Raw genomic sequence first — 26,347 nt, 5'->3', positions numbered from 1 at the left:
GCTACTTTTGCTGGACTTGAAGTTACCTAGGAGAGGCCAAACTGTGAACCAAGGCTGGCTGCCACTAGTGCCTGGTTTGGGGACACTTAACAAGAAGTATGGGGCACACTGAGTCCAGATACTCCTTCTTTGAGACCTTTTATGAAAGTCTGAAGCATGAGGCAAGAGAGGCCATTTGTATGGAAATGTCACTAGAAATGGCTTGGATAGCCCCAAAAGTTGGTGGGGCAGGGTCGTAGGGAATCACCAAGGTGGGTAAATAATGATAGTCTTATTGATGAAGACTCAGATATGACACCTGCCTTCTGGCTTTGTGGGGAGAAGGCTCAGAAAAGGAACAATGCCCTCTGCCAGCACTTTTGTCTAGCAGAAACTTGTCCCTCCAGCCCTCACCCTAATGTCAGACACTTCAGTTCCTCCCCATATGTTCCTGGTGCCTTTTGAGCTGCTGTTTCAGTGCTTAAATTCAGAGGGATTGAGTCAAAGTAAGTACATGTGCAGGCCCTTTAAGAGGAACTGCCTGGGACTCCATCTGCTCTCAGTCTTACTCAGCCACAATCCTTGATGGTTTTTAAAGCCAGAAGTTATGGGACTTGTCTTCCTGGTCCTGGAACCCCGGGCTGGGGGCTTGATGTGCGGAGCTGATACCCTTGCTCATCAGGGGGAACTCCACAACTAAGATATCAATCCTGATTTTTATCTACCACGTATGGGTTTTGGATCATCCTGGTCTGTGTCTCCCCCTATCCTACCACTCTCAATGGGTTTCTTCTTAATATACTTAGTTTTAGGACTTTTTGTTGTTGTTCAGCTAGATATCAGGTAGTTCTGAATGATGGTTCTGTAGTTTAGTTGAATTGTGATATCATTGTGGGAAGATGCAAGTACCACATTTACCTAAGCTGCCATCTTGACCAGAAGCTGTTTTCTGTTTCCCACTTAAAAATGCTACTCTTACTGCAATAAATACAGCTAAAAATTATCTACTGACAGATTAAGTTGCCCTCCCTAAGAGCACAGGATTATGTGGATGCTATGGCTTTTATGCATCATTTGTGTGAATTGCAAGTTTTGCAAAGAGTAATGCATGAGCAAATTACCTGTAGAGATAGAGCATACAGTATGATAAGCCAATGTGGGCCACCTTACCCCAACCTACATGGAGTCTATTTGGATTTTAGAAGAAGCTATCTCCCATGGTAGATAGCTTCAAGAAAAAATGTCAACATAAACTCTAGTTGGTTTGGCTCAGTGGATAGAGTGTTGGCCTGTGGATTGAAGGGCCCTGAGTTTGATTCCAGTCAAGGGTGTGTACCTCAGTTACAGGCTCGATCCCCAGGCTGGTCAAAACTTATTATTTTGGATTTTTATGTCACAATCATATCATTCATGAACATTTATAGTTTTATTTCTTCTCTTCCAATATTTATACCATTGATTGACTTGCCTTGCCTTACTGTGTTTGCTAAGTTCTCCAAGTAGAATGTCGAACATGTGCGATAATAGTGGCATTGCTGTCCTGTTCCCGTTCTCAAAGGGAAAGCCTTAAAAAATTCACCATCAAGTGCAATAAATGCTATGAGGTTTTATAGATATCCTTAGTTAAATCAAGTAAATTACCTTCTATTTTTAGTTTGCATAGTTATTTTATTTTATTTTTTAAGATATATTTTATTGATTTTTTACAGAGAGGAAGGGAGAGGGATAGAGAGTTAGAAACATCGAGGAGAGAGAAATATCTATCAGCTGCCTCCTGCACACTTTTTATTGGGGATGTGCCCGCAACCAAGGTACATGCCCTTGACCGGAATTGAACCTGGGACCCTTAATTCCACAGGCCGATGCTCTAGCCACTGAACCAAACCGGTTAGGGCTGCATAGTTATTTTAAACGGTCTGATGGTTTCATCTCTGGAGCCCCTGTCATAAGCAAAGTAAAAGACAAGTGACAAAGTGGAAAAAAATATTTATGAGTTACAGAACAGAGGACTAACCTCCTTAAGGAATTCTGGTAACATTTCCAGGTCCAATTTTCTCACACAGTTCCAAACAGGCTATCAGGAAGAAAAGTTTCACCAGCCCATGAACACAGATAAGTGAGTTTTTCATAGAGATAACTGTATTCATTTCAAAGGATTATATTTTCTCCTGTGGATATGCTCTCTCTAATTTTTAACAAGTAAACACTCTTTTTTCTAATAAATCATTATCATAATACAATTTAAGATTTATAATGTTCTTATTTGATAGTCTAAAATATTAGTAACTTTTTGCAGGTCCCTCTAAATTCTTTACTTGATTTGACTGGTCTAGGAAACCTTTGACCTATGTATATGGATTATATTCAGGGTAATGACAGAGAAAAATAAGCAGTGCACTAAGAATATAAGCAGAAGAGGGACCTTTAGAAAATATGGAGAAGGATGAAGTAAACCAGGGCAGTGAGATTTCACAAAGCCAAGGAACAAATAGGTTTCAACCAGCCGACTGGTTTGCTGATTCAAATGCTGCATAAAACTAAGTAAAGTAGCGACTTTAAAATGCCTATTGCATCTAGTGACAAAGAAGATATTAGTGACTCTAGTTAAATAATTTTAGTGGAGCAGCAAGGCCAAAAATGACTGCTGTGAATTTAAGAAAGAAAGCATGATGAGGACTGGAGACACTGGCTTGTACAATTTTTTTCTGATAATTTAATTTTAAAGGGAAAAGTGTGTTTTAGCTTTAGTGTGGATATAAGATTTGGGTTGATTGGTTGCTTGGTTTGTTTGTTTGTTTTGAAGATGGAAGCTGATTGAATAAGATTACTGTTAATAGAAAAACCAGTGGAGGGACAAGGATTTTGAAAATATAAGAGATAATGGAAATGATTAATGGAGAGGGGTTCTGAGAAGATGAGATTAAATGGAATTCTATAGAATACAAATGGAAGGCTTCTCTGCAGGCAGGAAAGGTGACCTTCATCCTTTCTGCATCATGAAGGAAGGGTGTAGGGCCTCAGCCTGGGACAGTGTGGCTTCTGCACAGCTCTTCATCAGTAGTCTCTGTGAGTGGTGCCCACACTTGTAAGAGGTACATCCTTCCCAGTTCACATGCAGGCAGGTTAATTTGGAAGTCAATGAGACTAAAATTTGGAGGAACTACAATCAAGGAGAAGAATATCCAGGGAAAGTCCCTTGAGACAGAGCAGTTAATAAATCAGAGAGGAATTAGGAGAGAGAGGGAAGCAAAGGGGGAAAAGGTACCACCTTCTCTCCTCCCGACATTTCCTGTGCCAAGTTCCATTAGGCTTCACCCTTTCCAAGTTATTCTCCCTCCACCCACCAGAGCATTCATTCTCTGAGCTCTCTGTGCTCAGGAAGGTTTTAAGAAGAAGACAATCTCTCAAAGTCATGCAGAACAAGAGAGGTATTTAAATACTATAAAAAGGATTTTAATCTAAAAGAACACATCTCTAAAGATGAAGTCAAGCAGTTTACTGGTCATAGAAGAGATATTTTTGGAAGATAAGACTTTCTTGTGCCTTTATATATACTTTAGAACTCATCAGGGACCATGACATTTAGTTTGTGAACTAGGTAACAACACCCAATCAAGGGGTACATGGAGCTGAAATCCATCCCTGGTGCGGGTGATATTGACAATTTGAAACTCTATTTCCCCCTAATTTAAATCAACATGTATTAAATCTATACTCTGTACCACAAAATTAGACATCATTTCCCCAAATCTAGCTGTTCAAAGATCAGGCAGCCACCTGAGGAGGGAGATGGGGTGATTGCTTCTGCAGTAAATCTGTGAGTAGGATCCTGCGGGACCTTAACCAGCCAGAGGTGGTCACTTTGTTTCAGAAGAACAGGACAAAAAGTGGGGCTGAGAGAAATTCAGTCAAGACAGGAGTCTTTGAAATGAGAAGGAGGTGAAGGAAATATGTGCTTGGAACTGAATTTGAATCCTATACATTTGGGTTGATAAGGCCACACAACCCTGTCAGGGTAGGAAGGACCAAGCAAAAGCAGAAAAGCAGAAAATTTCTAAGTTTAAAAACAATGACTGACAGGCTAACTTCTCTCCACACACCTTAACATAAAAGCTTCTTTTTTATTGTTGTTTTATTTTTTCTATAACTATACTTAATTTTATTTCTCAGACAAGAGATCATTTGTTTAGGAATTAGTACAGTTTTATAAACACCCTTGTTTTTTCCTGTTAGTGATTTTTTATTGTTGACAGTATTATAGATGTCTCCCATTTTTCCCCCTTTACCTCCTACTCGACCCCTCCCCAACCACCAGGTCTTTACTCCCTATTCCATGTCCATGGGCTATGCATATAAGTATATTACATTATTTGGTTTCTCTTTCCTCATGCCCCCACCCCAACATTGAGGCATGTCAGTCTGTTCTATGCCTCATGCTGCCGGGAGCCGGTCCATCCTTGCTGTTTCAAGGGACCTGGCATATATGGCATACTGTTCTTAATATGTTTGCTCACCTTCTTGGCACTATGTGTTTTAACCAAGGTCACCTCTCTCGGAAAGGTTGTTTCCCCAGGTAGGGATTTTCCCCTGAAGTTAGGGAGGGAATAAAACCCCTTAAACAGAACCTAGACACAGAACCTAGAGACAAAAACCTAGGGGGAGAACATGGCAAAAGATCCTGGACAGAAACTGGCAATAGAACCTAGAGACAGAACCTAGCGAGAAAACCTGGCTGAAGATCCTAGAGACAGAACCTGGCTACAGAACCTGGATAGAACATGGCAAGAGAACCTGACTAGAACCTGGTGACTGAACCTGACTGGAGAACCTGGACAGAACCTGGCTGGAGAACCTAGGGAGGGAACATGGCTACAGAACCTGGCTGGAGAACATGGAGAACCTAACTGCCCAGCATCATGCTTCTGGTCTTATTTTGTTGGTCAATTCATTTTGTTCTTTACAATCCACAAATAAGTGAGATCATGTGATGTTTGTCTTTCTCAGATTGTCTTATGTCACTTAGCATAATAGTCTCCAGGTCCAACCATGCTGTCCCAAAAGCGAAAGAGTTCCATCCAATTTTTACAGCTATATAATATTCCATTGTGTAATGTCCCTCAGTTTTATTATCCATTCATCAACTGATGGGCACTTGGGCTGTTTCTAAATCTCAGCTATTGTAAATAATGCTGCTATGAACATAGGGATGCATATATTCTTTCTGATTGGTGTTCCGTGGTTTTTAGAATATATTCCAAGAAATGGGATTGCAGGGTCAAATGGAAGTTCTATTTTTAATTTTTTGAGGAAACTCCATAGTGTTCTTTTACAGTGTCCATATTCCCACCAGCAGTGAACTAGTAATCCCATTTCTCCACATCCTTGCCAGCACAGGTTGTTTGTTGAGTTATTGATGACAGCCATCTGACAGGTGTGAGATGATATCTCATTGTGGTTTTAATTTTCATTTCTCTGATGATTGGTGACTTTGAGCATTTTTTCATATGTCTCTTGGCTATATGTATGTCTTCTTTGGAGAAGTGTCTATTCATGTCCCCTGCCCATTTTTCAATTGGATTGTTTGTATTCCTTTTGTTGAGTTGTATGAGTAGATTATATATTTTGGAGATTAACACCATATCAGATGTATCCTTGGCAAATATGTTCTGCTATACAGTGCATTCCCTTTTCATTTTGATGGTTTCTTTTGCTGTGCAGAAGCTTTTTATTTTTATGTAGTCCCATTTGTTTATTTTTTCCTTTGTTTCTCTTACCTTGGGAGTTGTATCAGCAAAAATTCTGCTACATGAGATGTTACTGCCTATGTTTTCTTTTAGGAATTTTATGGTTTCATGGCTTATATTAAGTCTTTTATACATTTTGAGTTTATTCCTGTGTATGGTGTAAATTGGTGGTCTAGTTTCATCTTTTTGTATGTGTCTGTCCAGTTTTACTAAGACCATTTGTTGAAAAGACTGTCTTGACTTCATTGTATGTTCTTGCCTCCTTTGTCAAATATTAATTGGCCACAATGGTGTGTGTCAATTTCTGTGTTTTATTCTGTTCCATTGGTCTATATACCTGTTCTTGTGACAGTACCAGGCTGTTTAGATTATAATGGCTTTGTAATATAGTTTGATATCCGGTATTGTGATCCCTCCAACATTTTTCTTTTTTCTCAAGATTGCTGAGGCTATTCGGGGTATTTTATGGTTCCATATACATTTTTGGAGTATTTGTTCTAGTTTTGTGAAGTATGCCATTGGTATTTTAATAGGAATTGCTTTGACTATATAGATTGCTTTGGGTAATCTGAACATTTTAATGATGTTAATTATTCCAATCCATGAACCTGGTATACCTTTCCATTTGTTTGTATCTTCCTCTGTTTCTTTTTCAATGTCCTATCGTTTTTCAAGTACAAGTTTTTTAACTCCTTGCTTAGTTAAGTTTATTTGTAGGTAACTTATTTTTTGTTGTTGTTTCAATGGTAAATTTGTGGGAGGGATCTCCCCTCTGAATTGCTGACAGTGGGGCTCAATCCCAACCTCATAATGTTAGCTGTTATACAGGTGCTGACAGAACAGAACAAGACACAGCAGGACCAAACCAAAAACACCACAAAAATCAAGCTATACAAAGCAACAACAACAACAACAACAGGAAAGACTAAGAAGGAAAAAGAAGAGAAAGCAAAGCAAAGAAAAACTAAAAAGAATACTAAAAGACACGAGACCAAAGACTTATATTGGATATAAAGAAAATGTCAGAAAGAAGAGGAAAAAATGGCAATATGGAAACAAGAAGGAAGCTAAAAGAACTACTATAGAAAACAAACAAACAAACAAACAAAAAACACTCAACACACACTCTCATTAAACAAAAGCAGCCTGGCTAGCATTGCTCAGTGGTTGGGCATCAACCTATGAACCAGGAGATCATGGTTCTATTCCCAGTCAGTGTACATGCCCGGGTTGCCAGCTTGCTTTCCATTGTGAGGTGTGCAGGAGGTAGCTGATCAATGATTCTCTCTCATCGTTGATGTTTCTATCTCCCTCTCCCTCTCTGAAATCAATAAAAATATATTTAAACACACACACACTCACACACTCAAAAAACTTTGAGTATGCTATTTGTAAATCTCATTTGATTTTGCTCTGATGTTGTTGACTCTAGTCCGTTGGTGAGTCTATCCTGGGCCTCCTGGAAACTTCTCTGTTGCAGGCTAATGTGAGCCACTCTTTTTCTGGCCCTGGGCAACCTGATTGAGGTCCAATATGTTGAAGGCCCTAGTAGTCCACTGAGCGGGGACTTCTTATCCCAGAGGCTGGGTCTGCCTCTAGTCTCAAACCCTAATTTTCCCTGTTTTGAGTTGTTCTCCCTTCCCCCACAGAGCTGGGTTCTGCAGGAGTATCCTGGTCTTGGCTGTTGGGTGGAAGGGTGGCGGGAGGGGGCTTCCTCTCTTTCAAGGTCTCAGCTCAGCCTCGTTTGTTGGCACCTCCTCTCTGCCACCTGCAGAGGCACGAATTTCCAACCCAGGGCTGTTTGCCCTTGCCTCAGGTCATCACAGGTCAGGTCAGAAGCAGCTGTTTTGCTGGTGGGAAAGAGGGCACCTTCCCTGTATTCTAGGTAGGCAGGGCTGATCCTCTTCCTGGTCATGCTGTTCAACCCCCTTTCTGCTCACCAGCACGAGTTCCTCCAAGAAATGAAGAGTCCCCCAGATTCAATATTGGGCGTGTCCTTCAGACCCCTCCAGTGTAGACTCGCCCTAAGCGCCATTGCATGGTCCTTCCCACTGCTCAGAAGGAACTTCTCACACTGCACAAAGGCAGGGTGCTAATGCTACTCTATCCAGGGACTTCACACCAGGCTTCCACTGCTGTACCCATTCTGCAGTCTTCACATCCAGTGCCCTTGGGACCACATCTCTCAGTCCCAGCCACTCCCATCTCACGCACAGATCTGCAGTCTCTTCAGTCTCTTCAGGTCCTCAGTCTAGTAGGTCCAGGGTGGTTGAGGCTATATCTATCTCTCTGGCCTTCAGTGCAGTTCTTGCCCCTGAGCTCTGGCAGTGGATATGAACAGTGGGGCTCTAAGGCAGTGGTGGCAGCACAGTAGCAGTGGTGGTGGATAAGCCTACAGCAGGGGTGATAGCCCTGCCGTGTCAGTGGCAGTCATGAAGAGGTCCCACAGGTGTCTACTTAGGCGCATAGTCCTGGTTTGTGTCCTTGGAGTGTGCTAGGCCCAGGGCAGGGTGCACGTGGGTTCGGGCCCAGCCTGCAGTGAGTCCGGGTGGCGGCAACTCTGGGTGCCTAGCTGCTGCTGCTCCCTGCAGCCTCCTCCCAAAGAGGACCTTATAAACTCTTCTAGATGGTTGTCTTCAAGCCAGAGACATGCCCAGAGAGTGACTGTGTAGGTAGCAGCTGCTCCTTGTCCAGGGGAGCACACACCGTCAGACTGTCCCTAACACACACACACACACACACCCGTGCATGTCCACACACTCCCCCTCTCACTCCGGTCCTGCCGGCCCATGTTGGCATCAACATAAAAGCTTCTAAGGAACACTTTACTAGTTTCCTTCAAATAAACATTAAATCATCTACCTGCAAAGGTCAGCTTTTAATCTCACTAATAATCTTCGCAGAAGTAGGAGAGCTTCTGGCAGATGGACTCAGCAAACGAGCTGGCTTCACCTTGGTGTCATGTCAGAACTATTCTGAGTGGTGCTGCTGCTCCTCTCAGAGATCCTAGCCCCTGAGCTCCAACTTTGGGAAGTTTACATCTTGAAAGGGGCTTTCTTCAATTTCTTGTTTATTCCCAACCAACCCATTCATTTATTCATTCACTTATTCATTAAAATCATTACTGAGCATAAAGTAAGTACCAGGCACTAAATAGAACAAGAGGGATTTAGGATACAAAGGGCAGGGAGTAGGGAATAGATTGCATTTCATTATTTTCCTATCATAAAATTTATACCTTGAGATGCCTCAGGAAGACATTCTCAGGTGAAAGATGGGGAGTTAGGAGAAACGCAATCAACCATTTCTGTTTGTACGTGGTCAGCCCTTCCCCTCCTTTTCCCTCACCCATACTGGCTATATGTAACCCAGTATTTTCTGGGAGAAGAAAATAACCTCTATCCCTCCTGTGACAGCTAATTGCTTGTCTCCCTCTAAGGGAGTCTGCGCCTGTGAAGTAGATATTTAGTTGGGTCCAGCCTTCAAAGGACTCAAGTGTATCTTTATGGCACCTCCATAAGGGAGCATAACCTAAGCCTTCAAAATATTTTCCCAGCCTCAGCTTTCTACTTCAAAATTGTATTTAATCATATATCTAATCACCTCCTCTAGATCATTCAGAAAATATCATTAGTATTTTATAGGTTATGAAGGTATTTTCATTGCTTATTTATCATTTACAATTCCCCCATTAGCTTTCAAAGGCGATTTGAGGCTGCCTAAGATATAAACCGCATATGTCATATGGTTTTTAAAATATAATAGTATAAAGAAGTAAAGGAAGCTTTATGATAGCTCCTATTTTTTCTTTCATAGAAGTCACATTAAAAAATCATGCAATGCTAAGGTACAGCAAGCTTACACTTGATACTAGAGCTTCCTTATTAAAGTCCTGATTTCTTACCTTGTGTTGAACTTGCCTGTATGCCAACATTAACCGAAGGATCCACATGGGCCAGGCACTATCCAGTATTTTACAAGCATTAACTTGTCTCACTCCTGAAACACACCCATTGGGGGATATCATCAACTTTATTTTAAATGAAAGAAAACTCAAGATTAAAGAGCTTAAGGAGCTTGCTCAAAATTTACACAGCTAGTGAGTGACTGAGAGAATGCTCATCCAGGTAGGTCTGATGGTCTCCAGAGCACTTTATTGCTAATCAATATTTCTATTTATTTTAATTTTATTAAATTTATTGGGATGAAATTGGTTAAAACAAATATATGCTTCAAGTGCACAATTCTATAATACATCATCTGTGTATTGCATGATGTGTTCAATTCCCAAAGTCTAGTCTCCTCCATCACCATATATTTGAACCGTTTATCCTCTTCCACCTTCTCCTTCCCCCCTTTTGGTAACCTCCATGTTTTTGTCTGTTTCTATGCATTTGTTTTGTTTATTAGTTTGTTGCTTTCTGTTTTATATCTCACATGTGAGTGAAATCATAAACATTGGGTAGCATCCTATTAGTGGATGGATCATAAGATCAATTTCGAAGCTTGTAATCCCTTTTCAAGCAAATATGATAGAATAACAATGATCAGAGTACATCCCACAAAGTAAAAACAAGTAATATTTCAAGAAATTTTATTTACAGTCTGTGTGTAAAATTTATATGTGATACAAAATTTAACTGTGAATTACTATCTTAAAAAATGTCAAAGCTACTACACTAAAATATATTGACCCTCACTCACACACATTTCAAACAGGAGGACTACTAGTTTTCATAAATCTGCTTTCTACAAAAATCTTTATAAGAAATAAGTTAAAAATCCATGACTCAGTATACATGTCCCCGTGGGAAGCAACTTCACAAGCCAACCCCGAAGCAGAAAAAGTTTTCCTTAAATAGTCAGATCTGACTGGTCCTGGGCCTATTTGCTGATAGTAAATCATTCATCCACCACTGCAGCAATAGTGGAAAAAATAGATTTTTCTTTTGTAAGAACAAAAGTCCAGAGATTTCAGGAAAGCATTTGAGAGCCATGCTCTCCACTCAGGGAAGACCCTCAGCTTCTGGGGAGAATGTGCACTGTTACATCCGGCCGCTCCCAAGAGAGGGCCAGATTCTCCTCTTCTATGCCTTTGCTGCCTAGAGGACTAAAACTCAAGTGATCCAATACTCCACTCATTCTCTAATGATATCACTAAAAGGTCAACATTAACTTGTAACTCACACATAGCTTTAGTGCTGGAAATCAAACTCCTGCCCTAAAACAAAGGCACTATTTCTTAAACAATGAGGGCCAGCAGGCTTCATATACTTTAGGAGAACTTGGTGATCATTCTGCTGGGAGAACACCTTGCTACAGGCAGCATGTCTTAGAGGGCCCAGCTCTCACAAAGGCATTTTCCTAAGATCCAGAGTCGAAGTGCTTTCATGTTTTCAGTCTCCATTTCTTCATCTTTACATGTAGATATTAACACCAATCACACCAAGTTGCTATTAAATGAAATAATTAGGAGACACCTGCCACAAAGTAGATGATGCTTCACAAAGGTTTGTTCTCTGTCCTTCTGCCATATTAAAAACATTGTCACACCAATCCAAGGAAATTCCTGGCCATGATGCCAAACTTCAATGTTGTGGCTAGAGACACTTTGCCAACACCCCTCTCTCCTTTCCATTAGTCATACTGAACTGTAGCCATGCCTGAGTCTACACTCTTCTAAATCAATTTCTGTGAAGTTTCATGTTGTACTCCTTTTAAAAAATACATGACTTCCACCATTCTACCAGAATATGTATAAAGAACACATCTCTTTACTTCCTGGAAAAGTACTCTTTCAAAATTGCAAGAATGTCTCTTACATCTAAGTTTCTGGAATTTCTTGGTCATCTTATGGTCAGAAATAGTTAACTCTGTAAATGTTATCTTTCCTTTCTGGGTTTCTTCATTTAATGTAGCAGTTGTTCAACTTTCATTCATCTTCTCTTATGTACCCTGCCCAAGAAGATGATTTTTAGTTCATTCTCACAGGGGACTTATGCTTCTTAAAAGGTAGGTTCCTTATTCAATTGATATTCTCATAGCGCAGTGATTAAGATGGCCCCGTGGAGTCAGGGGGATGACTCAAATCTGCCCTTTGTGACTTCCCAGATAGATGACTGTATTTATCCCTCAAACATATGTATATTTATCTCAAGAATAACTGAGATAAACCACTGTGCCAACCACCGAGCACACAGTGAGCTCAATGAGATATTGTTACTTACTATTATCGCCTTATTCAAATGTTGTTCTGGATTTCTAAGTTATACTTACACTGTCTTTTGCATATGTATTTTTTGTTACAAGTCACTTCAAATCCTTCTTGTAAAAGATTAATGAGTAAATAAATCCAGCAATTTGATCCTGTGAGCTCACAGTCTAGCCTTTCTGTTTCTAGGAGTGGATTTGATTTTCTACGAAAGTAGGAGGACAATTGCTTCGGTATTGCTTACTTAGACTTCCTGAAGTGACTTCAGAATAAGCCTTGATACCATTCTTGGTGTAGCTGATGTTAGATATGATTGCAATTGTTCATAGAAATTGTGCATTATGAATAACACCAGACAAACTCAACTCATAGGGTTTTGTGAAAATTAAACGGGGCAACATGAAAAAAGTTTGGACATATTAATGCTTTCTTGCTATTACATAAGATTTGTGTCCTCTCTTTCACACAGATTTTGCACTGACTGAAGACAATGTAATCACTCCTTTGTGCCAAAAAGGATATTTCCCCTGTGGGAATCTGACCAAGTGCTTGCCGCGTGCTTTTCATTGCGATGGTGTGAACGATTGTGGGAATGGTGCTGATGAGGAGAACTGTGGTGAGGACTCCCGCTCAGCTCCATATGTGTACCCCATTATGTGAACCCTCAAACTGTGGGTGAATCAGATAATAATTGTAATGAAGTGGAAAACATGGTTTGTTATTCTATAGGGAAACCCTTAGTAACACAAATAATAGCTCCCAAATTTATTTATGACTAGAGGCCTGGTGCACGAATTCATGCATGGGTCAGATCCCTCTGGGTGGCCTGCAGGGAATGGGTCAAAACCCATAGTCCAATGCCTCCTTCAGTTCCTACCTGCCACTTCTGCTCATTCCAGTCCCACTGTGCCTGCCGCGGGCTCGTGCCCAATCATTCCTGATCAGGAGAGGCTTGCGCTGCTGCAGAAGCACTCGCCAGCCATGAGCCCTGTGTCTAGTGCCCTCCCAAGAAGAGTGGCCTGCGGGTTCAGGCTGAAACTGGCTCTCCAACATCCCCTTAGGGATCCCAGATTGTGAGAGGGTGCAGGCCAGTCTGAGGGACCTCACCAGAGCACGATCGGGCAGAGGAGGGAGACTGGGAGGGCTCCAGGGTGTGTCTGGCCCATCTGGCTCAGTCCTGATAGGCCAGACCCCAGCAGCAAGCCAACCTACTGGTCAGAGTATCTGCCTCCTGGTGGTCAGTGCACATCATAGCAAGTGGTTGAGCAGACATAGTATATCATTAGCATATTACGCTTTGATTGGTTGTTTGGTTGTTCTGCCATTCTGTCTATTCGCATATTACCCTTTTATTATATAGGACTAGATGGCCAGTGCATGAATTCGTGCATGGGTGGAGTCCAGCCAGCCCAGCCCCAATTGGGATGGACCAGGGCCAGGCCTTTTGGGAGAAGGAGACAGTGAGAGATTGGCCAGCTGTGGGGAGGGGCCATGGGCAATTGGCAGGAGGGCCCCACCCCCAATTGGGGTGGGGTGGTCTCTTGGGGACAGGGCCAGCCATGGGGAAGGGCAGTGGGCAGTGGGCTGGCTGGCCACACCCCCAAATGGGGGGAGGACCAATTGTGGGTGGAGTTGGCTGGGGGGAAGGGCGCTTGGCCAATCAGGGTGGTGGGGGCTCATCAGGGGCAGAGCAGGCTGAGGAGAGGGGTTTCAGGCAGTTGGCTGGCCAGCCCTAACCCTTATAGGGGTGGAGGGGGTGCTGATCCTGGTTGGAGCCAGGTGGGGGGAGGGGCTGCAGGAGGTTGGCTGGCCAGCCCCACCCCCTATTGGGGTGGGGAACACCGATCAGGGGTGGGGCCATCTGGGGGGAGGAGCTAGGGGAGGTTGGACAGCCGGCCCCACCCCCTGATCAGGCCAGTTCGCTGACCGCAGTGGGTGTCATAGCAGCTGGTTGTTCTGGTCCTTAAAGCATTCTGGTCACTGGCTTTATATATATATATAATTATCTGAACTTTCATATACAAAGGTTGTTTAAAATAAAAACACAGTATTACAAAGCATTATATTTGATACAAATTATATTTTAAATTCTACTTGGATATACATATTTTAATTTTAAATGCCTTTCTATAACTACCTTGTTATGGCTTTGTAATTGGTTCAATATGAATGGGCCTGCCTAGAGAATTTATTTAACAGACCCATGTTGAGTGCCCACTATGTCCCAAAACAACTTGTCAAAATCACTGGGACCCAGCAGGTTTAAGGGAGACAATAATCTCGCCTTTGCAAAGTTCACATGGACCATGTGAACAAGGAAAAGGATAAACTTATACATAAATAAATAATTTCAGAGTGATAGTGCCAGGAAGTATATAAAACAGGATAATGGGCTAGAAAGTGACTTGGAGGGTGGGCTACTTCAAAGACATACCAGAGAAAGCCTCTCTGAGATGACGTTTGAATTGAGAATGAAATGAAGAGGGAAACCATTAAGTATTCTGGAAGAACAAAGTTCCAGGCAAAGGAATAAGCAAGTGCAAGGGCCCTGAGGTTGCATGAAATAAGACAATGTGTTTATGGTACAAAAAAAGCCAGTGTGGCTTGCACAGAGTGAACAAGAATATAGAGGGTGAAGAATTAAGCAGAAGCCAGATCATGAAGGGTCTTACAGGCCATTTTAAGCCTGTATATTGAATCTGTATATATTGTCTAATATAACCTGTGCATTTTCTTCTCAAAGAGACTGTGTCAAGAGAGGCTGACATGCCTAGTTAGTCACAGAGTAGACAAAAAGACCCAGATCTTCTGAATCTGAAAGAATCCCATGTGTTTTATACCACAGAGCTGCAACTTGTTAGCACTGCCCAGCTAGCAATCAAAGGGACACAGCAAAGTCCAGGATGCTCAGCTTGAAAAAGAAATGTATTTTAATAAACATTGCCTTTATAATTATTCAAAGCCTGTGTATACATTTTGAAGGATACCCTATGTTTCCATTATATATTTTATGATACATACATTTGAAATCTTTGTAATTTCAAAAGAGAGAAAAACTCTAGATGTCTACCTAGTGTTTTCTCTCTTATCTTCAATGCTATCATTCTATTCTTTAAAGCAATTTTAACTGATTTTATTATCAAATTATTAGACTTTTGTTTTGCACTTTGACATTTGATTTACAGCATAACTGACACATATTCATCACCATTTTACAGGGGACACTAGTGGATGGGCGACTATATTTGGCACAATCCATGGAAATGCTGATAAAGTGGCATTCACCCAGGAGTGCTGTAAGTGGCATTGCTTCGATGACTCTGGATGTTTTGAGGTGTATAGGTTTATATGAGGAAGGTGATCAATTCCCTTTATATTTCCATTTCAGTTCAATGTGTTTCAGGATCACACTATATCTACTATATGCCTGGGGACTGAAAAAGTAAAGAGAAAAATACAAAATGCTCCATTCATGCTCATTATTATTTATTTTTTAAAATATATTTTATTAATTTTTTTTACAGAGAGGAAGGGAGAGGGATAGAGAGTTAGAAACATCGAGGAGAGAGAAACATCAATCAGCTGCCTCCTGCACACCCCCTACTGGGGATGTGCCCGCAGCCAAGATACATACCCCTGGCCAGAATCAAACCCGGGACCCTCTATCCACTGAGCCAAACCGGTTAGGGCTCATTCATGCTCATTATTGTATTAGTTTCTGATTGCAAGAATGTACAGGTGTGGACTAATTATGATAAGTAATAAAGAACTTATTCCCTTTAATTACTTTCTTCATACCAACTACTTTTCAGCTCTTATAGTAGAAATTGAGGGTCTAATACTAAGATGTGGCCCTAGCTCACACATGCTTAAATAATGGTTCAGTATTAGTGAAAAACTTGAGGAATGGTGTTTGCATAAGGGAACGTGGAAATCCCTTGGAAGAAATAACGGCTCTGCCATGGATGGGAAAAGACCCAGAGAGAAGATGACATTGAGATGAACTTAGAAAGTCATTGGATGGAGGGAAGGGTAAGAGGTAACAGAGTCAGCAGGAGAGAAAGATCAGCAAAATCCTGAGGGGAGAAGGTACAGGGCATATTTCTCAATGCCTTTCATAGGGTGCTGAATGTGTGGTGGGGGAAGAGCAGGAGCTGAACCTGGAAACATAGGGCCTGCCCATAAAGCATTTGGGCTGCATGCTTTGGAGTTTGGTCTCTATGTTAGACAGAATTGTGTCTATGTATACACATATATTACATATATGTGTAATAATCTAATATATTATATTATATAGAATATATATGATATAGGTACACACATAGACATAATTATGTAAGTGTATGAACAATAAAATACAACACTAAGAGTATATTATACACTTTGTAATACCAGGTTATAATTACCACTTATCATATATTTTATTATACACAAATATATATAAAAGTTAGAAATTAAAAAGAGTAAATTAAAAGATTAGAAATAAATATAACTGAAAATTTTGATAGTTTCTCCCTGCACCACAATGGGTCATTTTGTAAACACCCCTTTGTGGAGATCACTTCTGTACACGTGGGCAACCACCAAAGTTTTGAGCCTAATTTTCTTTTATGAAGAAGAAAAGGCTCACAATAAGAAGTATTTGTGATAATGATGTTCCCATCAGAATTGTAGAGATTAGATGAGAATGGTGATTCTCAACTTGGGAAACTCCCCTCCCACCACTCATCCCGCCAGAACATTTGACAATGCTTGAAGACATTTTGGGTTGTCACAGCTGAAGGGAGGTGGGTTACTACTGGCATCTAGTGGGCAGAGGCCACAGACACTGCTGAACACCCTAAAGTGCACAGAACAGCTCCCAACAACAGACAGTGATCTGATCCAAATGTCAATCTTGCCTGAGGAGAAAGAATGCTGATAGAGATACTGGTTATTATGTTTCTTGCAATGCTCCAGACTAATACTAAGAATCTGAACCCAGAAAATACCATGGGGAAGAGTGAGGTAGAGATGCAAGAGGCATTTCAGAAGACTCCAGATAGCTTGGGGTGAGGTTAGCTTGCAGGTGAGGAAGTTCTGCTCACAGTCTGGTTTAGGCAACAGGACCAGCTTGGGCTATACGGAATTCTTTTATTGGTAAACAAAGGTGTCCAACCACAAGTTTTCAATGTAAATAACACTATTCTCAATATCAATAGACATTGAAGTAGTATTTAGGAAGTTGAGCTAATTAGCATAAACTTATAAATGATATAGAATATTTTCCAAAACTTTATACACTAGAAGTCATCTTGTGAATTAAGTAGGTACTCAACACAAGTTTCTTGAATTGATGAAAAGTCAGTGAAATTGATTTTTAAAATCGAGTTTGGATAAAAGTAGTCTAAAAGGGGCTAAGCAATTACAAAGAATTTATACTCAGATTAAAATGAATAATAATAAAGCTTAAATTTTGAAAATAACTCTTTCTTAGCTCCATCAAAACAAATATCCATGGAATTAGAGGCAAAATCAAATGCTTCATAAATGGGTGTTCGCCCTCAGACCACCATCCCCCAGCACCACCACCACATACATGTGATTGATTGTCCCATGGGCCAACTTGGTCTGGTTTCACCATAGAGTTCTCACTCCTTTATGTCATTGTCTTAATAATTATGAAGGCTCCTTCAGAGCAAGTTCTGAAGACTGTTTTTTCCTTCTAAACGCTTCCAAAAAATGACCCTTCAGTTTTCTTGGCTTTGTAGCTGCTCTATACCCTTTACCTTCCACCTTAAATTCATAGCAATAAACACAAAAAACCCAGGTGAGAGCGTATCTGACTTGGTTGATTTTAATAGGCATGATGGTGGCTACTGTAAAACCTGCATCTAACTCTTCTCTAAGAGGAGTTTAAAGGGGGGAAAGACTTGAATTTAATTTGAATCAACAAGTGTTTATTGAGCTGCCTCTTTATGCCACTTGATTAAATTGAATTGACTCAATTATACCCATTAAAGATTTACTCAAACATACTAATGTCCCTCATTGAGAACATAATCTTGTTTCCCTATACATTTTGTTTGTTTGTTTGGGTTTTTGTTAATTTGCTATTTAAACATTTCTATGGTTTCTTTCTAATCGCTTGTTAAGTGACTATGAAAAGAACACTGGGAGCTTGAACTGAGATGCATGCTACACTGGTCAGTATTTGACTACAAGAGAATTTTTATTTTCTTTTATTATGGGACTGAATTATTTCATGAACATATAAATGTTATACATTCAAAGAAAAGAGAACAATGTCAGTTATCAGAGATAAAGTCATAATTAAAGTATTTGCCAAGTGAAATCTTGCTCTTTTGGGCCCCTAGTTCTAAACCAGTATCCACCACGTTGTGACTGCAAAGAAACAGAATTGGAGTGTGTGAACGCTGACTTAAAGTTGGTGCCGCCCGTTTCCAGCAACGTAACGCTGCTGTGAGTAGAATTCACATCTTAATGATATTTGCTCCTAAAGTCACTGGAAAAGTGTGGAGCCTGATCTAATCTCTCTTCGTTATGTTTTATGTTACTTGTATATTAAAAAATATTAGAAATACCGTTTAAAACCGCCTGTCATCCAAGAATTCTGTGTGTTCTTCCCGGGGAAACAACGTCTTAAGCATTGTACGTTAGGTTACCCAGGTTATCCTTTAGCTCTCAAATGCCTGTCATCCGGAGTTCTTATTTTCACTCACTTTATGATTTATGTATTGTTGTTAATATGCCATTACTATACAATTAAAAATCAAAATAAGGGAGAGCACTCACTTATTTTACCTCCTTTTTAAAAGTGGTAATTTGTTTGAAGTAGGAAGGTATAAGAGAGCTACAAAGCTAGTTGTGTCATAATCATGCATGTGTTTGTGTACTTTGCATAATGTTTTCAGAGTCTCTGGAATTTGCTGTCATATCACAATTTGGGCATGCGTAAGCTGGTTGTTTTTTGGGTCTTGTTTATTGTGTTCTATTAAAATATCCAAAGAATAAAAGACAAAATTAAATCCCCATAGATTTCCCCGTCTATTATGCCAACTGTCTAAAGTGGTCAAATGCTTGCAAGCTGTTTTAATTTTGTGCTATGGACATTTTGTTATCACATGAGAAAGTCTTCAGTTACAACAGTGCTTTTCAAATGTGTGAAGCGGAGTGAAGGATCATCAGAAAGGCTCTTCGCAAGCACAGAGCTTCCAGGAAGAGTTTGCTTGGTCATAAAATCCTTACTGAAATCTTCTTTATATGCTATTTTAGGTCTCTGAAGAAAAACAAAATTCACAGTCTTCCAGGTAAAGTTTTCATCAAATACACGGAACTTAAAAAGATGTAAGTAGCTATTAAGGGTGTATTAATGGGAAAATCCGGTGGGGTTTTGTTTATGATGTTTTTGATCTAAAAGTAAAACAAAATATAAAGTTGATTATCTTTATATTAAATTTACTTATCTAAATGTAATTAATATTAGATAATAAAGCATTAAAAAGTATATTATCTTTCCATTTCATAATTTAAAGTGAACTGGTTTTATTATAAACATTTTTGAAGTTAAATTGGAGTTCAGATGAAGCAGCTCAATCAAAAAAATACATAGTTCTGTGCTTTTACTCCAAGTCATTTGGAAAATGACATTGCAGATTCAGAGGCACTAATTGCACCTTTTACCTTGGAAAAAGAGTGTTAGCACAAAAACACTGACCAAAACAAAACAAAATAACACACACACACACACACACACACACACGGACATCTGTAATAACTTTCAACAATAAAGGTATATTAAACAAACAAACAGAAAAAACACTGACAGGAAAGATCAGATAATTTAACACAGAGAATGCTGAGATACAAACTGTCTTTCAGGATGACAGAAGAAAATGTGACCTTAGTGAAAGCAGGGATATTATATCTGAGGAAAGAAAATGTGAATAAACCACACAGTCAGCAGTGAAGAAATTCTAGTCAGTGAGGAGCTAAGTGTCAACATGCTTCCAGCATTGTCCCAGAAAGAAAACCAGGGTCTGGGAGATGTGATCCCTGAGATCATCTCTCTGGAGGACAGAGGTGGATTGTCCAACTCCACCTCAACTTGCATGAACCATCTTTTGACAGCATCCACATCAAAACAGAAATGGCTTTTGCTTTGCTTCCCTGCTCACTGAGCAACCTTATGATGACTAGATTAACTTCCCAAATTATTCACTCTAAAGTATTTTGGAAGTTACCTTGGATAGACACCAAACACACTCCTATTAGTGAAATGGGATACCATCTATTTAAATAAAGACATTGAGAATGTTCAACATTTGAGAGTTTGGTAGCTATGTATCAGTCCCTCTGAGCCTGGTCACTCTGGGATAATGAAGAGATCAAGTTCTACATTTGCCAGGATGATCCTTAGACTAGATTTTAAAATTAGGAAGGTAATACTGTAGGACCCCTTGGCAGTGCCATCTTATTGCTTGGTTCTTCAACATTAGATATGGAGGAGAACGTTAAAATCCAGGAATAAAAACAATCTGATCCTTTGCTGCTCCTGAACAGATGCACTTGGTTTGAAATCCCATCAACAATTCTGTGTTGTTGTGAGTTGGGAACAGACTCCCTCATCCAAGAAAGGAAGTCACCAAAGGATGACAGGACCTTGTGTGACAGGACCATGCCGAGGTTTCATTACAGCCTCTGTAAATCCCATCTGCTGTAGGAGCCTGCAGCTTCATCCTGGAGCATGTGGTCATATTGTCCTTGTCCCACAGGAGTAGCTATGCCTTAGCTCTGAGTTTCCAGATTCCTCTAGGGAAAAGGTTTTAACTGTACTACTTCTGATCTTACTGGAAATTCATAAAATCACCACTTGTTCATTATAGGGATCAATATTGCCTCTGTGCAGCCTGAATAATGCTCAAGGGAGGAAAAATAAAATAGCACTGGCAAAAAGGAAGGGAAAAGATTCGTGCTTTAGAATAGCTTTTAAATTTTGTTATCTGGAGTTTGAGAAAGATTTATGAATTTCTAATTAAATCTTACTAATCTTAAGGTAACTTATGACAGTCTGCAATGGTTAAATAACTTACTAGATCTATAACTAGTTAGTGTAAAAGCCAGAATTAGAGCCCATATCTTCTGATGCTCAATGCAATGTTTATTTTACTTTTAAAGTATATTTTATTGATTTAAGAGAGGAAGGGAGAGGGGGAGGTAAATAAAAACATCAGTGATGAGAGGGAATAATTGAGCAGCTGCCTCCTACATGCCTGACACTGGGAATTGAGCCTGAAACTCGTGCATGTGCCCTGACCAGGAACCCAACCATGACCTCCTAGTTCATAGGTCGACACTCAACTGCTGAGCCACGTTGGCCAGGCCACTGTGTTTAATTTATAATAACCAGAAACTTCAAGATAGAAAGAATTTGTTCTTAGCATCTAATTGAATCTTCTACCAGCACATCCTGTTCTGCTTCATGCAGAACTCCCTTCTATACCTTTTGCCTTCTAATTTGAAGGAGGCTGACTTCTGGGGAGGCAGGGGGCGGTCACTAAAGGATCAAGTAAAGAGAATTACAATTAGACTTCGTAGGCCAAGTTCTTTCCTGGACCACTGAGCCATAGCTTTGTTCTAGGTTAATACTTACCTTGCATGGTATCTGCTAGCTCACTGAAAAGAAGAATACGGGAGGACTAGCTTAAATAACTCAGGCTCCAATTTTTGTGTGTGAAAAAAGGTAGGAATTAATGTTAGTTGCCAGATCAGGTGGAAACTTTCCCAAGTAAATGTTTAACTCTGCTTTGTCTGCGAAAATTTAGGTAAAACATTATAGCCTGGTATCACCCAGCAGGGGTTCTCTTGATGAAAGTTATTTGATGCTTTCTAGGCAATTTGATTCCCCCTCCCCTCCTGAGACTCACAGATAATAGATTATAAGACTCCCATCAGTAAATATCCACTAAATGTCTATTATATGCAAGGGATAGCACAGGGGATAAAATACAATTCTTTATGTTTATATATCTTTTTTTTTAATTTAGAAAGAATTCCTATATTTGGGATTCTCATTTGGAATTTGGCCCTCAAAGTCTGTCAGGTAGGGAAGATATCATTAGATTTATTTCAGAAATATGGGAACCCACCCTTGGGGAAGAGAGGCCATTTGTCCTAAGTCAGCCAGTTGACAAGTACTGAAGCTTGACCTCAAAGCCAAATCTCTGACTATGGTCTTTTGGGAGTTCACCAACATTGTTCAGTCTCAGAACATTGCTGTTATCAATGAAAACATCCAGTGACCAAGCTTTGATTTTAAAATAACTCAGGTCTTTTACAAACATTATTCAGACACCCTACATCATCTCGTAATCTCAGCAATCCTTCCTTAAAATCTCTCTTCCAACCCTCTTTCCTCATATTCCTCAGCTCCTCCTGCCACTTTCTCCTGAACTGCCAGAAAAGTCTTGCCCAGGCAAGCCCTTGTCCCTCCTGTCCTTCTACTTTTTCATTTTTCTTCCTAATTCTGCATTACTATAGCCCAAATGATCAAAGTACAAAATCCAAACCATCCCCAGGAAAAGAAGACACCAGATGGGCAACCCAGAGCTCTTGGATAGTAGAGAGCAGGTGGGTAAAAGATGTCAAAAACCCCATGTTCATTAATTCTTTCAACAAATACTTATTGGCATCTATGAGGTGCCAGGCTCTGAATATACAGCAGAAAACACCTATGAAAAGCCATCTTCTCACAGAGCTTAACCTCCAATGGAGAAATAAAATAATAAAATACATAGATAATAAAATACATAGTGTGTTAGATAGTGATTAGGGCTATGCAGAAAAATAAACCAGGAAGGGAATTAAAGGTTGCTGAGGGAAAGGAATTTTAAACAATATCAATATGCTAATAAACTGTGTCCTGTCACATAACTCTACTACTTCCCCAAGCAACTCAAAAGCTCCCCCCATTCTGAAATTCACCTCATGAGACTGATCAAAGACACCCAATCAGGCTTCTATGTGACTCTTAAGATATTTAACACTGACCATCACCCTGCAGCCCATCACAAGTCCTTTTTCCAAGCAGCCTCAGAACCTTCGATTCTTCCCTAAGAGGCTGGTTTTAAATCTGTCATCATCTGCTGACACTACTCTGCCCTGTGTGTAGTATCTAGAATAATATGGTCACTGTAATGCGGCCATAGAACTTCCTTTCTGAACCTCACATGTGCTAAAGTTACATTCGCTCTTTTGGTAGCTACTTCATACCCTTAACTCACAGCCATCTTGCCTCTAAAGTTCCCAATCCTGTGTCAAATATATCACTGCTAAGTGATAGCCTCTCCATCTTGCAGTTGTCACTGATCATTTGAGAGCTAGCTGTGGATCCTTAAATGTACCCCTATCCAGTCTCATCCTGCTAGATTCAGCTTTTCTTACCAGAGTATGAATATCTTTTTGGATCATCCAACGTAATTCACTCCCAGTATTCTATCACCTGAAAATAAGATGATCCATCTTTACTCAAGCCATAGAGTGAAACACTGAAGAGGACAGTCATCTTCCAAGACCTCTTTACCAATATTCTTTAGAAAATGTGTATCTTTATTTTTGTCCATAAAAACATCATTAAACCACCATGTCAATGCCTGATAAACATATAAGCAATGTTGGCCACACATTTTTGTCTGATCACTTTTTCAAAGACAATCAAGTTGGTCTGCCTGTCCTGTTTTTCATGAACTACCTTATCCCCTTTCTCTCTGAGTCGCTTACAAAGCAGCATTGCAATAGCTTGTTCTTCAATCTCTCCTAGAACCAATGTAGCTTATGAAATCCACTTCTCCCCTTTTTGAAAAATTAAAATTGCATTTGCCATCTTTAATTTTCCAACTGCTCTTCCTTTGTCCAGATTCCTCAGTAATTGACCATGACTTGGTGTTCTCATTTTTGTGTTTCTCAGTTTCTAGGAGACATCTTCCAAACCATGGGACTTAGACTCATTTTGATTAACATATTCTACCGTCTTGGGCTTTCACATCTCCTGTCCTATATCCTTTCTATTTCCTTCAGTCTGAGATCATCTTCATTGTCTGAGAAGACAGAAACTATGTAGGAGTTGAGAATTTATTTTGTATACTATTTCATAATATCATAAAATAGAATCCATATAGTAGGCTTGAACTTTTTATTAAAATTGTCTTATTTCTAAAATATAATAGAAATACATTGATATTGCCCACACTATTATTCACTGTCTGAGTTTTGAACATGACAAACCATTTTTCAACTTTGATTTTATTTTTGTGAACTACTCACATTTGTCCTTGAATTTTGAAGAAACTGCTTACTGACCACCATACCCTCCCTCTAAGTGTGATGATCTTTCTGGTTCTCTCATGTACCAGGTACTACTGCCACCACCCCCGCCCCTCATTGTTGCATATGTTGAAACATAGCTGAAAATCAATGAGTATTTGTTGAAGGAATGATATGCAATACTAAACAGATTGTGGGGAGCATCTTCAGCAGGGAGAAACAAATTAACATAAGCAGAAGCACTCAAAGGATATTGGGAAGAGAGTGAACAGGGCAGATTGTCTTTTTAAAAAAGTATGTACACAGGAAATGATGGTGTATGTGCTAGAAGGTCATTGAATCATAATTGTAGGGCCTTTAAATGCCAGGCTAAAGAATTCAAGCTTTATTCTGTCTAACCAGGGAAAGGGCATGTATAAATTTGTGTTTTAGATGGTTTTGAGCTAGTAAAGTTAATATGCATTCTTAAGTTGTTTGGGAATATAGCTTAAGAAATACTAAATTTAACATTAAATGAGTCTCTCTGGTCTGAAATGCTGTAAATATTCACAGTGAAGTTGAGGTCATTTAGGTGCTCAGAAGAATAAATTCCTAACTCAAAATGAAATTTTTATTGCCAGGTAAATAAATGTTGTTCAATTATCTGAAAGCTTTGTTATTGATTAGCTTATTAACTTTAATAATCTTTAAAAATATCAAGCCTTTCTAATTTGGTGGAGGAGCAATTTAAGATGATCTTTCAGAGAAATAAAGTATAATTTATGAGACTGACTACAGTACTTTCTCACTGCTACCATGGAAACTACCAGTCATTCTCCTACTCATTGTAACATAAACCTTATATAATTTAGGAATTCCATGTTAGACTGGTTTTTGTTCAAGGCAATCATTGGCAACATAATGTAATTCAATGAGTCACCTGGCTCATGAATACACCATGATGAGTTAAAAAAAATAGCCCATAAACATGCTTGTCATTAAAGTATATATTTGCTTTAGTTCCAGATACATAAATTCCTGGCGTTTCTGCTTGAAAACTCCTGACAGCTGAAACAGCTGGAATTCAGTTATTCTTAGAGAAGCTATTCAATGTAAAGTATATTAAATGGACTCTTATCTCCACTCTGAATAAGAAGGGAACACCACTTGCCAAATTGTCAGGTTTCCAAATTTCCCTTAATATTCACCAAGCTAGTATTCTTCAAAGAAGAAAGGGGATGCTAGAGAATAGAGTAAAAATTTGGCACCTGAGTTTGAGACAGGGCACTTAAGACTCCAGTTCTCTCTCAGGTGCCAACAAGCTTGCTAAATACACTAGAAGCTCTTTATTATTTAAGGAGATGGAGTCTTAACTTGTGTCAGTGAAGGCAGTTAGGCTGCACACATCAGGTGAGTCATGCAGCTCTGGATGGGTGGCTCAGTTGGTTGGAGCATTGTCCTGTACACCAAAAGACTGTGGGCTCGATTCCCAGTCAGGGCACATACCAAGGTGCCAGTTGGATTCCCAGTCAGGATGGCGTGAAAGAGAGGCGACAGATTGATGTTTCTCATATCAATGTTCCTCTCTCTCTTTTTCTCTCTCCCCACCCTGCCCTCCCTTCCACTCTCTCTCAAAATCAATGGGAAAAAAATCCTTGTGTGAGGATTAACAAAAAAAATAAAAATAAAAATAAATACATCTACACTAATAAAAGACAAAGATGCTAATTGATCGTGCCTTTGCTATGCCCAAGTCATGCCCACCAGCCAATCAGAATGACTATATGCAAATTAACCCAACCAAGATGGCGGCCAGCAGCCATGGAACTGGAGCAAGCCGGAGGCTTGGTTGCCCCGGCGATGGAGGAAGCCAAGCTTCCTGCCGGCCCTGGCCGGCTGTGGAGTCCACCCAATGCTACAAAGTTTCAATTATAGAAGAAAAATAAATCCCAGAAAAAAAAAAGGCTGGGAGCTTGGGCTGCAGGGGGGCAGTCACCCGCCAGCCTGAAAACGGCCCTCAGCCCCTCACTCAGACTGGCCAGGCACCCCAGTAGGACCCCCACCCTGATCTGGGACACCCTTTGGTGCTAACCAGCTGGCCCCCCACCCATGC

General features: G+C 40.0%; 1 protein-coding gene across 2 annotated transcripts in view; it reads left to right on the top strand.

The window, feature by feature from the left end:
• RXFP2 (relaxin/insulin-like family peptide receptor 2) overlaps positions 1-26,347 on the top strand; it is a 62,181-nt gene that overhangs the window by 6,789 nt on the left and 29,045 nt on the right. For both annotated transcript variants that reach the window (XM_006763719.1, XM_006763718.1), the window contains exons 2-5: positions 12,404-12,550; positions 15,153-15,230; positions 18,291-18,396; positions 19,210-19,281. In XM_006763719.1, coding sequence (XP_006763782.1) covers positions 12,404-12,550; positions 15,153-15,230; positions 18,291-18,396; positions 19,210-19,281 — 403 coding nt within the window. The remainder of the gene's footprint in view (positions 1-12,403; positions 12,551-15,152; positions 15,231-18,290; positions 18,397-19,209; positions 19,282-26,347) is intronic.

This window comes from Myotis davidii, unplaced genomic scaffold (genome assembly GCF_000327345.1).
Source record: "Myotis davidii unplaced genomic scaffold, ASM32734v1 scaffold119, whole genome shotgun sequence".
Lineage (NCBI taxonomy): Eukaryota > Metazoa > Chordata > Mammalia > Chiroptera > Vespertilionidae > Myotis > Myotis davidii.
Note: the sequence above shows the minus strand (reverse complement) of the source record. Positions and strands in the feature narration are given on the sequence as shown.